General features: G+C 38.4%; 1 protein-coding gene across 10 annotated transcripts; it reads right to left on the reverse strand.

The window, feature by feature from the left end:
* Positions 1 to 1,107: 1,107 nt before the first annotated feature.
* On the reverse strand, positions 1,108 to 13,840 carry FAM76B (family with sequence similarity 76 member B). Of its 10 annotated transcripts, none has more exons than XM_085575562.1 (10): positions 13,718 to 13,840; positions 13,147 to 13,211; positions 12,647 to 12,701; positions 10,966 to 11,121; positions 9,911 to 10,107; positions 7,905 to 7,952; positions 7,623 to 7,703; positions 6,816 to 6,948; positions 4,010 to 4,111; positions 1,108 to 3,367 (listed from the first exon to the last, which is right to left on the reverse strand). In XM_085575562.1, exons 1-10 carry the CDS (start codon positions 13,823 to 13,825, stop codon positions 3,278 to 3,280), a joined length of 1,035 nt encoding a protein of 344 aa, XP_085431688.1. In that variant the 5' UTR covers positions 13,826 to 13,840; the 3' UTR covers positions 1,108 to 3,277. The 10 variants fall into 10 exon arrangements, with proteins under 10 accessions (XP_085431688.1, XP_085431678.1, XP_021400638.1 ...); XM_085575552.1 differs by having other exon boundaries at positions 6,816 to 6,951; XM_021544963.4 differs by lacking the exon at positions 13,718 to 13,840 and adding an exon at positions 13,311 to 13,514.
* Between the last annotated feature and the right edge of the window lie 80 nt (positions 13,841 to 13,920).

The following is a 13,920-nucleotide window of genomic DNA, read 5'->3' on the forward strand; positions in this document are numbered from 1 at the left end:
AGGTTCTATCAGTTTAAATCTTACTTTAAGGAAATTTGCTTCAAATGATGCAAATCTCTTTTCAGGAGTCAATTGGTTACATGGCCAGTTACACACATTCTGCATGTGTCACATGGAAGCCACACCTAAAGTACACTTTAAAAATAAATGGCTTCAAAGCTGCTGTTGCAAGTTGGCATTAAAATCAGTCTGAGAACAATCTAGTATTAGAACAGCATATTGTTCATTAATATACCTAACACAAACAGTTTTGAGATGATCTGAAACTAAAAGATTCTCCCCTTCTCAGTAATTGCCTTGACCTAGATAGACAGAGAATCTTACTCTCTTGTTGGACTTGGTTTTTTTGGTTGTTTTGCGTGTTTCTTTTTTGGTTTTGCTTCTTTTTTTTTTTTTTTTTCTGTTTTGAACTTTAATTCTTGAATGAGAAGTATTCTTCTGGATAGGGGAACGACAAAGATTGATTGCTGAGAAAAATAGAGGAGCCACTGTGACTGACAGCCAGCAGGATGCTGGCATAGGCACTTAAATCCTCCTGACACAAGAAAGGGAACAAAGAAATTATCAATGTCACTTCATGTGTTTTTCTTCTCGATAGGAAAATATTTCTATATATTATAATTCTGTTGTAGAAAACAAATATTTTCATGAGACTAAGTAATCTCTAGCTCTAGTTTGTTACAATCTGTAGACAGCCCAAGGTGTCTAATCTTAACAGAAATTGAAATATTAAACTCTGTCCATCTTTTGGCCACAGACTTTTAGTGAGTGACATAGCATGAAATATGGATTTTTGAATAATTTTTAAAGGACAGATTAATGTTTTGACAATATTTTATTGTGAAACATTGGATTTAGAAAAGGTACAAAATGTCAACGGTCAGATGTGTGCCAGTACAGGATTTCAATTATCTATACATGTGGACAGCTGAACAGCTTCACTGCAGAACATGAATTTGGACAAACTATCTAAAAGGGGGCTGCAATATTCACAGGCTTAAAATACATAAATAACTTGAGCCAAAATGGCCATTACTGGTCAAAGCTAATCAACATCTGGAAACAGGCTAAGAAGCACAATACAGTACAACAATCTCCTCGCAGATCCACGTTTAAAGAACATCAGTTTATTATGTCAATAATCTACAGCTCCAGAACATGATTCTCAGGACTGGGATTCAGTTGGCTAGTTAAGAACTTTAAAAAATTAATGTTAAAAATGAGATTATGTAAGAAAACCCACAGGTATTTAATTCAAACTAAACACTCTGAAATCCCCAAAAATTCTTCTGACTGGGATTTATGAAGTCAATTACTTCTAATACAGAACTTTTGCTTGTTTCTTTTAAATGTCCTGAATGCAGCTTGAACTGATATAATTAAGTATTCTTAATTCAAACATTTAATTTTGCGATGCATTTCTGTATTTTAAAACTCATTTCACCGAGTATGGGTCACCTTCAAAATGGAAAAGAAAATACCCAAATATTAATTCTGAATTAATAAAAGTCATAAATGTTTATACTAAAAAAATTAATAACAACCCCAAAGATAGCAGCATTCTCTACCCTAATTTAATGTTTAAAGAAGAGTTTTCATAAACTTACAAAGTCGATTTTAGGGTATAAAAATACACACATGCTATATGAAAAAACATAGCTCAAGTTTTTCATATTTTTCAGTAGTCTGTCACTGCTGGAATGCATTTGAACTACTGAGAAAGTGTTCATAGTTCAGTACCTGGGTGAACAGCCAAGGGTCTATAGACTTTTGTTCTTCAATTAAAAATGTGTAGCTGTTTCTACACAATTAGGCTTGCTGAAATATCAACAGCTACCATGTTACCAGCCAGTATCCAGAGCTGACTCAAACCTTCACCTTCCTTTTATGCTGATTCATAACTTACCTTCCTGAACATATACCTTGGGGTATACTAAATTATTGTTTAATAGAAATTTCTGAATATGACTCAAGTCCATTAGGAGCAAAGCTAACCTTAAACTGATGCAATTTAGAATGAAAATCCACCCAAACATTAAAACCCACCCTATGACACCACATCCATTCCTTGAATTAATTTTAAGACCATCAGTTTTGGCTACTCTTTTCTTAGTGTGCATCTTCAGTGAGGGATGTGAATCTTGCAGTTCATTAAGAATCACCATGAGTTACAACCAAGTACGTTAATTCAGACAATGGGGAATAAATGCATTTAAAACTTTGAGTGTGTATCACTAGCTAAGGATGTAATATTGGAGTACAATGTCTGCTATGGAATTAAAATTAGTGCTGTGCCAAATGGGAAAATGTATAAACAAACCACAAACTCCAGTGTGGCAAAAAAAAAATTGTTTTTTGTTTAGGACGTATTTGGCATAAGCAGCACTAATAAAATTCTACACCTCACAGACACAAGCTACAAAGGTTATCTAAAGCCAATACTCACTGTCCATCAATCATCTAGCCAGCTCTTAATGCTGCCTCGAGCACTGCACTAGCCACTTTGATCTTTCAGATTCCTCTGTACACACATTTATATTTACATAAAACATTTATTAAACATGATTTTTAAAACATAAAAACCTTATGTACAAAATACCAACATTCCTATAAATAAACAGTTGGAGAAAGGCACTTGCAAGAAAAGTCTACAGTAAATCTTACAAAAACCACACTGCCTCTGTTACTGTACAATAGATAATCTTTCAGTCAGTCCCTATCACAAGAATGTAAAACACTAATTACTTGTTATAACTAAGAATATAACCGTTACAGTCGTATTTACACGTACATATATGCCTCTTTTTAGTTCCACTTGAGAGCACCATGATTTTCATTCCAAATTTATATTTTCATACAAAGTAAAAGAACAGTTGCCAGAAACCAGTGTTCAGTGTCATTGCAGATTCATGAACTTTTGGCTGACATCATTATAGTTTAAAAGACTCAGTTGCTACTTTGTAAAAAGTACACCTAGTTTGTTATTGCATGTTGTCCTTTCAGAGAGAGCACTGCTATGTTCTCTATGCAATTGTTTAATACTATTGCTGGCAAAAGGTTTCCAATATCAAAAAAATAAAAACATTCTTCAAGCCAGTTGAAGTATTTCATCTGAACAGTAACTAAAAAATGCTGCATATTAATTATAAAAACATGTAGGAAACATGCCAACTAATCTGGTGTGCAAAAATATTTTTTCCACTACACAGGATTTTAAGGGCTTCACAGAATTACTCAAATGTACATTGAGTAGCAAACCCCACAATGAACCAGTTCCTCAAGGAGATGTGAGGATATTCCCACTTTTATCAAACTTTTTACCCTTTGACAATGCTGCGACCTGTTTGAGCAGTTCTCTGTTTTTGGCCTGCAATACAAATTAAAAATGTATGAGTTACTGAAATAGTAGTGTCATGTGTGTTGCATTTATGAACAAATTCTCAAAATGTACATGCTAAGAACATTCAGAGAAGGTAATGATCACTTTTCAAAGATCTGTAGATGTTTTTTGATATGCATAGTCTGTCTTCAGAGAAAGTAACCACACTCCCCACATCTCACAATTTAGTATATCCACTATTGCACTGAGTGTCTGCTCAGTCTGTGATTTGTAAAGTAACTAATTCAGGCTATCCTCCTGATAAAGCATACTTTAACAAGAGACATCTAGCTGCCACTGTGTTATTGCTGAATGCTTAAATCAGATCCATAGCCCAATGACAACTGATAAATTGTCAAGAGAACAGACACAAAAAATAAACTTTGAGAAAACATGTAAGGTAAGGCTTTACCTTTTAAAGTTCAAAGAGTGAGTTTAACTCATATGGAGACTGTCTGTTAACTGCAGAACTGCTGTACAATGCATCCAAAGTTAAGCATGGCAATGACCACTCATGAACTTGTTACTACTGCATTGAGTGAACAATCCTGAGTGAACATGCTGAGTGAACAGTTTGAATATATGATTCCATGAGAAGTTTTTCCCAAGCACTGATAAGCAATTACACACCTGCAACTGTTCCACAGTTTCCTTGTGAGCTTTCTCCATACTGTTCATCTTTGTCCTCAAGTTGGACTCTTGGTACTGGAAGTCTGCCTTCAATTCTGTCAACTTAAAAACACAGATTTTATGAAGATTCCTCAAACTGCAACAGGATACATCTTCTAGTCAATATATGAAATCATCAGCAAAGGCTCAGGAATCTCAGGAAACATTGTATTTATTTACTATTGCAGTACTGACAGCTCAGCACTTGAGAAGCAATTTGAAAAAATCTGTATACCTATTTTATATGCAGAAAGCAACTGCAGTAATATAACCGTACTGTTGGCTCAGGATTTTGTATAGAACAGGCTAAACCTCAACAAAAAAAATTCAAATACAAGACTGGTGATTTATAACGTTTGCCGTTCTTTCAGCCATGAGATGCTTACCACAATCTTCAGTTACATCTCTCAGTTATATGGTGCGGTAACACCCAAAAAATCTTCCCTACAAAGATAATAAAAAGGATGTTTTTGTGTCCTTCTACACTACATTTTGTCCTAAGCAGAAGGGAAAATATATACAATGTATACATTCCAGATTTATTAGGAAACGAAGCCTCTTTGCTAGCAAAGATGCCTGCCATAACAAACCAGAGCATACCCTCCTAAAGTGACTACCAAGACTCCTATTGCCAACCTTAGTATGTGTTAAATCACACATAGTGAAACAGACATTGTTCAAAAGAACAGGCAATCAGGTCAAGTGCAGCTGTGTTGCTATAATGGTACATAACTCACTGAACACACACTGCTGCTCAAGGCATGCACTTATGGCTGTTGTAGACTGCATGGCATCCGGTGCAAACCCACATAGCTCACACTAAATATAAAAAAAACTATGGTAGTGTTGCACCACAGTGAAGTATGCAACTAGCCAAGCAAACACACTACCTGTGAACACTCAGCAAACTGTGGTCCTGTCCTAATAATGAAGTCTCAAGGCCCCACAATAATGTGATAATGTTTTGGTTTCTCGTTACCGTTTTGTGCAGAAAGACAAACAAGGCTAGTACTGCAAATAATAAGCACTGATAATGACATGGCTGATACCTTGACTCATAAAAGAAAGTGATGAATAAGTATTATCTGTAAAACTGGTGTACTGAGCTGTTTTTGTTGCCATGCTATACAATTCAGATGTTTTACTTTTGGAGCATTCAAAACTGTTCAAATGCTGTCCCTCACAAATCTTGAGACATGACCTTAACAGCAATCTCCCACAGGTATGGCTCAGGCTTTTCACCTAGTACATGTCTTCAAACTTACTATCTCACAGTGAAAAAAAAAATCTGCAGTATGTTCATTTGTTGTAATTTTTTCAGCAATCCAAACAGTGTATAATGTGTTCAGCTTTTGTCCTCCCTGCAGCAGCTGAAAAAGGAAGTGACATTCTGAAAGTGAGGACTTTGTGCCTGAAGGAGACTAAGTTTGAAGAACTCTGAAGTTAAATAGATTTTGCAGCGAGGATATTAAATTCAATAGATGCTCTCCCTATGGAAACAGCACAAAACAAGTCACTACAGTGGTTATGCAGAAGTAGGTGACATTTCCTTACCTACCACTTTTGTTAGCTTTGCCCAGTAGATTGAAAATAAAAAGAGATAAGTGAATTTTCTACTGACTCATGATCTTCTCCTGGCTTTATAAGAGAGAGATCAGGGCCTAATGCCTGTCCTCTGAAGAAAACACCTAAAGAGAATTCATGACAGACTGCTCTGCTCTTTCACATTAAACACTTAAAGGCTTAAATAGCACGTACTTCCAACATTAGGTATATATTAACAGTGACATAAATCAAAATAGGTTCAATATCCTTTACAAAACAAACTATGTGTAGAAATGAAGATACTGAACTATGGTTTAAAAGTGGAAGCAATTTCCTTTCAGTATGAATGAGTTTTTCTTAACCATCAGTGTTTGGTAGGGTACTATGTGTTCACAGCCCAAATTTTAGTTAAAACACCAATAAATTTGTTTGGAATACAATTCCATAACCTACTCAATCCTGAACAGACATTTTAGAGCCACTGTTACCGTGCTCTAGAATGCACATAGTTATTCAGATGGCAGAGAAATAAAATAAATGTAAATCAAAGTGTGTATTTGTTGTTATTTCTTTTTTCTTGTTAGCCATTAGTTTGTTTGAAGGGTGAATCTTCTGTAAGAGTTCTGCTGCAGCCACTCGGGCCTATGATTTCACTTAACTTTTGATGACTGACAGCCACTTAATCCAAACTTTTCTTCTAGTCTCTGACTACCCACAAAGACTTGACAACCCACAGTACACATACTCACTTACATACATACTTACTAATTCTATAAAAACAAACCACTTAATTTTCAAACACTACAAATGTAAATTTGAATATCGCTTTATTATGGCTAGAGTTGCTTTAGTCTAAAATTGAATAAAAACTATGCTAAATTCAGTATGGCTACTACTCTTTGTCATGACTCAGTTAAGAGCATGTAAAACATGCAAACTACTGTCCAGCACTTTATCCATGACCTGTGGCATGCAGCCTGAGTAATAGGCTAACTTTTTCATGGCTGAAGTGAGGTAAGATGAATTACTCTTTGACTTAATAAACAAAATATATTCATGATACAAATGTCCAAAAGTTTTCCTTCAGATGTTAAGATCTGATTAGCTGCTATATAAAACAACAGTATCTGACTTTTGTTATCTTATTGTTTTGACATTTTTAGGAGACTACAAAGCAGAGAACAAAACTGGAAAGTTCTTATTAAGCAGGTGCAATTTTTACCTTTTTATCTTTCTCTAAAATAGTCTGATCTCTTTGCTGCAGAAGACGTTTAAGTGACATTACTTCTTCTTTCAGCTGACTTATGAGGACAAAGTTGTCGGTTCCTCCACTATCTGCAGACTGATTTATAGAGCTACTAAAAATGAAAACCAAGAGTTACTTACAGTGTCAAAAGAAAAAAGAAAACCACTTAAAAAAATTCAAATTCAAGAATTAATAATTCCATAAACATCCTTAAGGACTAATGCAAAAAAAGTATGTACCTGACAGAAATGGATGCAACTGGCAAATTACCTTACTAATGGCACACATTACATACACCTGCAGAAATATAATTCAGTATTAGCTTTTGAGGGGGACAAATACTTTTTGACTGAAGCAGCCACTTTTAACTTTCATTCTGACCATTTGGCCAGAGACAGAGTAAAGATTCAGGCTCCCACATTAAGGTTCAAAATAATTCTCCAGATACTGGGCTAGCTTAAAGCAGCAGGTTCTACCCTGCATCTAACTGATCAAACAATTTCCCAATGTGAGGGAACACCACTGGGTTGATAACTGTTACCTTATACATAAGCTTTGTTTAATTTTGCCCCAAACAGTTTAAAAGCAGGAAAATAACTGCTAGTTTTCTGCAAATAAAGTAATTTAATTGACTGACAGCATTCAGATGCCACCCAATAATCCATCTGGCAGGACACAAGTTTCACATCCCTCATTCTTCAGGCAAACAAAGAAAGGCAACTGGCCACAAATCAGTGCTCTCTTTGGTTGAAATGGCTCAGCTTTACAAAAATGTAACTTTACCTATCTCCATTTGATGGCTTGGATTCCAGTTTGGGTTTTTTCTTTGGAGTTTCATTCTGAATAGCTGCAGAGGATTTATGGCTGAAATCAAACAAAATGTAAACCTAAAGCCTCATACTATGCAACTCTCTAGTATCACCATTTGGTACATGAAAAAAAGACTAACTCATGCTCCTAGGTGGAATGCTAGAGACTAGCCAGAAATGCAAGAACAAAAAAAATTATTTAAATTAAAACTGCAAAATAAATTAAAAGAAAATTAATAAAGAATATAATATTTACCTCTGTTTCCATAGTCCCTGATCTTGTTCTGGACTCAGATTGCTGATTCTGAAATATGTGAAATGTACTTGGTAACTGATCAAACATACCATTATTTGTAAGTTTACATGAATGGTATCTGTACTAGAGAAAAATCCTTCCCCCCTTTATTTTTTCCTAATATGGTGATCATTTATGAATTTTCAGTTGGACACTGGAGTTCCTGGCCATGGTTTAGTATGTCAGGATGCTATAAAATTATTTCTCCACTAAATATCTACACTATTACAAGTCACAAGGGGTAGACCTCAAGACTGATGGCTAAGCCTTTTTGCTGATAACCTCACAATTTTTGCAAACTTTGTCTTGCTAATCTTGTATTCAGCCAGCTAGCAGCTCTCCTGGGATCCCTATGGCACGGCCCCCAATACCCCTATACTGCCATTTGAACATTGCCTGAAATGGTGCTCATTTGGCACCATAAGAGTAAAGTTAAGTTTTGGATGCCTGAAAATAATTGCTTCTTGGGTGTAACCATTTATTTTCAATTGTTTCAAAAGGAACTAATAAAGAACACTGATACAGGACTGGTAGAAATGAAGAAGAATGCACTGAGTGAAATCGTTCAAAGAATCTGTATTTCTACCTCATTGTCTCTATTGTCTGATCTTAACAAAAACTGAAATGGTCAGGGGAAAAGAGTCTTATTAATTGGACCAGAAGCAATGGACCTGTGGCACACTACAGAAAAAAAAAGGTGGGAAGCCAGGAACATTGTGATTTGTAGCAATATGCGTACTGTTATAAGTCTTGAGTATATCAGAAGCTCTGTCCAGTAGTAAAGAGCTTATTTTTTTTATTTAATCCCTACTGTACCTGTGCCAAAAGCATTAAATTAATTTAACTTTCTGTAATTAAATTTTCAGCAGAGATTTGAAAGAACAGGAACAGTACAATAACTCTATACACAGACAAGAATAATTTTTTTTCTTTGAATTCCTAAAACACTAAATCTTACTTCTCTCTTTTTAAAAGTGAAAGTATGGACCTTTCTCTTTTACTCATTACCAATATAATTTCATCTTATTTTGCTTCTATCTTTAAGTCACACTTAGGCAAGTTTCAGACAAGATTAAAAATTATAAGCACTAGAAACTGAAGTTTAGAAGGAAAGTGTCTGTGTGTCTGGGGTCAGGATCATTACCACTGCAGACACAGTATAAAAAGTAAGTAGTTCTGAAGTTATGCTGTCACAAATCTATCAATGAAAATAAGAATAATAACTACTATTATAGCAGCACAAAATCCAAAATGAATTCTGGAGTTTATGACTAATTAAATTTGGTATGTACATTAAGATTGGTATGCTGCTTATGCCACGGCCAGAGAGGATGTGTTGAGAAAAGCTGCAGAAAATGGGACAAAACTATGTGAAATGTTATTAGAGTGACAGTAACTGAACCGACAGTCTTATGTCCCTATGTCTGTATCACAGCTGCTCCCAAACTGCCTACTCCAGCAAGACTTGATTATAAAAGCTAGCAAAGAGGTACAAACTGGTCCTAGACAGAAGGCAGTCGCGCACTGTTGTTTCTGCTTCTCCTCTTAACTGTGAGTATTCGTACACAAATAAGTCAGGGTGAAGTGAGTCAGGATGAAGATTCTCACTGCTAAAACACCTTTGGCAAATGCAGGTACCACAAAGCAGTTCTGTGTAGAAACCCAAATACAAGTTTGCCCTCAAGTAACATGTTCCTATAGCCATTCCATAAGCCTTTTTTCTAGCCTTCTTACCAATTTTAACATCACCTAGTTTGACAATCACCAAGAATTCTCTTTTTTTTTTTTTAAATGAACCACCTTCCTTTAAACTCTAAGAATCCAAGGACTTTGAAAGACCATGAAGAACAATGCTCTGCTACTGCTTTTGACACCATGGTTTAAATAGTTTTCCTTACAACTCAGTACAAACAGAACACAGAAGATGAAGAGCTACCAACAACTATTTCAATTTTTGAAATACTTACTTATGATGACTGCTGCTGTGACGATGATGATGGTGGTGATGGTGGTGGTGTTTTGAATGATGCTGGTCTTTCTCAGTAAGAGATGAGGATGAGGAATTAGAATGTGAAGATCCCAGGCTCTTCCTCTGTTCTTTTGTCTTCTGTAGCACTCTCTTGTAGGACAGTGTGCAGAGCCAACACAACAACTTTCCATCAACCTTTTGAGAAATAATTCAGGTTTTATTTCCAAATATATTGCACTAGAGAGACGTACTCAGTGTTTGCAATAAGATTTTGTTTCACTTCACCCACTATCATTGGGAAAACCAGACATCTTTGCTATGAAACATCGTTATTGTATCTCCAGTATATGTAAGTTTCTTTTAGTAATGTGAATCTTATTCCACTTATCCTTTAAAGTTATGCTACAAAGAGTCCTAGCAATTTTTGGACCTGCTCTACAATGCAGAAATAACAAAAACTTTTTAAAAGGACGAGTCTTTTTTACAACGTTGTTACTTGTACCAAGTAAATTCTTCTGTAAAAACAGCATTATCCTTGGGTTCAGTCAAGAGGCTTTTGAGGTCATTTTCTCAGCACCTTCTGGAATGAGAAAGTGGCACTCACCAAAGCTATTTAACAAAACAGAACACAAAGGGCTGCTCAGAGCAGTCTACCTCTCTGGTGCTCTACTTAAAGGCAAGGCAGGCAAATAAGAAGAGGTAAAGTGACAGACTCAAGTTATGAACATACAAGAAATCCAACGGATAGGAAAAAAAAGTAAAATAAATATCAAAATATGAGGAGCTGTTGAGCTGTTTAACTTCTGTTCCCCAGATACAACTGTCTGCGAACACATATGCCTATTTTCACAAAAAATGATTTAATTAAAAGTTAGCTCAGTAGCTAAAGTAACAATTGCAAGTTACAAAATTTAATTAAAATATTGTAAAGCACATATCAGCAACTTGAATCTAGTATTAGAGAACTTAAGACACATTCCTGTTAATCTTTGTCTTCTGAAAGAGGAACACTATTGTCAGCCTAAGCCATGAGAGATGTGGAACAAAGCCTACCTTCCTTCTTCCCTCCTCTTTTCGATCAAAAGCACATTGCTGTTTGCACTGCTCACAGGTCTGGGGTGGACCATACTTCTTCTCTGAGTTGGTGCAACGCTGGCATTTTGTGCCAATAAATGCTGCAATAATGTTACAATACTGACAAGGCTTGGGCTGAAAAAAAAAGTCAATACATTTGTATTTGCAGTAATGAAACTTCTGCTATTTCAATTCATACAATCATGCTTCGAAACTGGAAGAGTTTCAAATAATCTACCTTAAAGAACCTTTTTCCTACCATTTTTATCTTCAGTGTTAAACTTTTCCTCTAAAGTGATGCTTCTGCAAGGATTAAAACCAGCCTAGACTTTCCATGAAAACCCAGACACAAAAAAAGAAGCACACATCTATCTGGTTACTAATCTCTACACCTACTGCATTTTATTTTTTTAAATATATTTTTTAAAATATATTTTCTCTCAGTCTTGCCACACTACTTAAGAAATTACTTGCACAACTTTAAAATAAGAGTAATCAAGTGATATTTTTTAGACTGGAAGTCTCTGATGGCATCCCTCTCCTTTGCACAGCTCAGGGATTCAATAACCCTACAGTTCCAAGATTAGTATCCTAATCCCTGAAATTCTGCAGGAAACTTAAAAAAAAACCAAACCAAAACAAAAAAAAACCCTACCACCAAACAAAAAGCAATCAAATAGATCTGAACTATCAGGTCAGGTTATCAACTTTTATATCATACAGTCAACTAGACTAATAGAGTGCTGAAAAATAAAATTGATGTCAGTTTTCATAGGTTAGAAGTGGCTCATTATCTTCAGTGCAGTTCTTTTTTTTGATGAACTACTGATAAAATCGTTGATGGTTCTGTCCTGCAATTCATTTTGCTGCAATTTAAGCTTCTGAAAGCAATTCTTTGTTCAGTTTACATACACATTCACAAAGTGCCTGACTACATACCAACAGCTATTACGCTTCTCAAAAAAGTTGAATTTCAACTAATACAGTTTATGTCAAATATAGCAAAGTCATGCCTTTTTGTTTCACAAGATTATTTTGATACCTCCTAAAAACTCATATCTGCACAGTAGCTCAGATAGAATGTGTGCATTCATATGATAGAAAAATTAATTTTTCCAACAGAACTGAAGCTAAAATACAACATGAGAAAATATAAAGTAACATGAATGCTGATAATACTCCAAATCTTTTGTACCTATTAGTTTAACACGATTAATATGCATTTTTTAAGACTTACGTTATATAAAGTATGTGGTATTACTAGACTTCCACATTTACCACTTGTTAAGAACAATGAGAGCTAATGGTCTTCCTGCCATGAAGCATGTGCTTATGAAAATATGCAGGGAATAATGGAACGTGTGTGGTGTGAAATAACATTGCTTTGTTACAAATAGCTATATTGAAATTATTCTTAACTGTTAAGCTATATATTACCTAAATGGGTTTCAATTTGGGAAAAGAAACAGTAGCCCACAGAGGAAATCAGGATATGTCAGGCTTTTCCATCACCTTTCTAGATGGCAATCTATAGTGTGGATTTGTTTGTTTTTTTTTTTCCTCAAAAGAAAATAAGAAGATTAGTAGCAAGAGAATTTTGTTTTTGGTTTGAAGCACAAACAAGCTAAACTTCAGCATAAAGAACCAAGTAACTACTCACCGTTCCGAACTGCTTCACGTTTTGGGCACATTTCTTGCATATTGTGTTGGTTTTGCTAAAGAGATAAAATAGCACAACATTGAATTAGGTGACAAACATGCACTTTGACATTGTTCCCCATGCAATTACTTGCAAGCAGACTCTGAGAAGACTTGGGTTGGAAGGGACCTCCAAGGCAGAGTCACCCAGAGCGGCGACACAGGAACGCGTGCAGGCGGATCCTGAGCGTCTCCAGAGAGGGAGACCCCATCACCTCCCTGGGCAGCCTGATGCAGTGCTCTGCCACCCTCAGTGTAAGTAAGTTCTTATGTAGAGGTGAAACGTCTTGTGTTTTAGTGTATGGCCACGGCTCCTCGTCCTGTCGCTGGGCACCACCCGCTTGGCACCCGCCTCGGAGGTATTTATATGCATTGATGGATCCCCTCTCAGCCTGCTCTTCTCGGGACCGGCCAGGCCCCGCTCGTGCCACCGCGCCCGGCCCCGAGCAGAACCCGCCGTACCTCTCCTGCTGGAACTCGGAGCGGCAGTAGGTGCACTTCACGATGGGGTGGGCGATGCGGCACTCCTGCGGGGACAGCGCCGCGTTACTGCCCGCCGAGCCCCGGCCCCGCTCCGCCCCCGCCCGCCGCCCCAACAGCAGCCCCGGCCGGGGCCGCCGCCGCACCTTGCACAGCTGCTGGCCCTGCGAGAGCTCCTCGAACGGGTACCGCTGGTTGCACTTGGTGCAGGCATAAAGCGCCGGGGCGGCCGCCGCGCCCGCCGCCGCCATCCGGCGGGGCGGACACGGGCGGGCCGAGGGAGGGGAATGGGGAGGTGCCGCCGGGGCGAGGGACGGAGCGGCCGCCGGGGCCGCCGAGGAGGAGCCGGGGCCGCCGCCGCCGTCCCGGTGCCGCTGCCGCCGGTGCCGCCCTGGGCCCCGCGCGCCGCCCGCCCGCGTCCCCCTTGTGTCGGCGGCGGCGGCGTCACCCCGCGCGCGCCCCCCGCCCTTCCTTCTCTGCCTCCCTCCCTCCGCCCCGGGCCCGGGCTCGCGCTGCGCCCGCGCAGCCAATCGCCGCCCCGCGCCAAACCTGCCTTCGAACGCCGCCGCCCAATCGCCGCCCCCGCCGGCCCCGCCGCCGCCAATCCCGCCGCGGGCGCCCTGCCCTGCGCCGGGCGGTGGCGGCCGCCCTGCGCTGCCATTGGCCCAGGCGCGGGGGCTCCTCTGACAAAGGCCGGCCTCTTCCGCCATCCTCCCTCCGCGCGTGCCCACGCGCCGCCCCCCCGCCCGCGCCGCT

Source organism: Lonchura striata, chromosome 1, assembly GCF_050655825.1.
Source record: "Lonchura striata isolate lonStrDom1 chromosome 1, ASM5065582v1, whole genome shotgun sequence".
In the NCBI taxonomy this organism is placed as follows: Eukaryota; Metazoa; Chordata; class Aves; order Passeriformes; family Estrildidae; genus Lonchura; species Lonchura striata.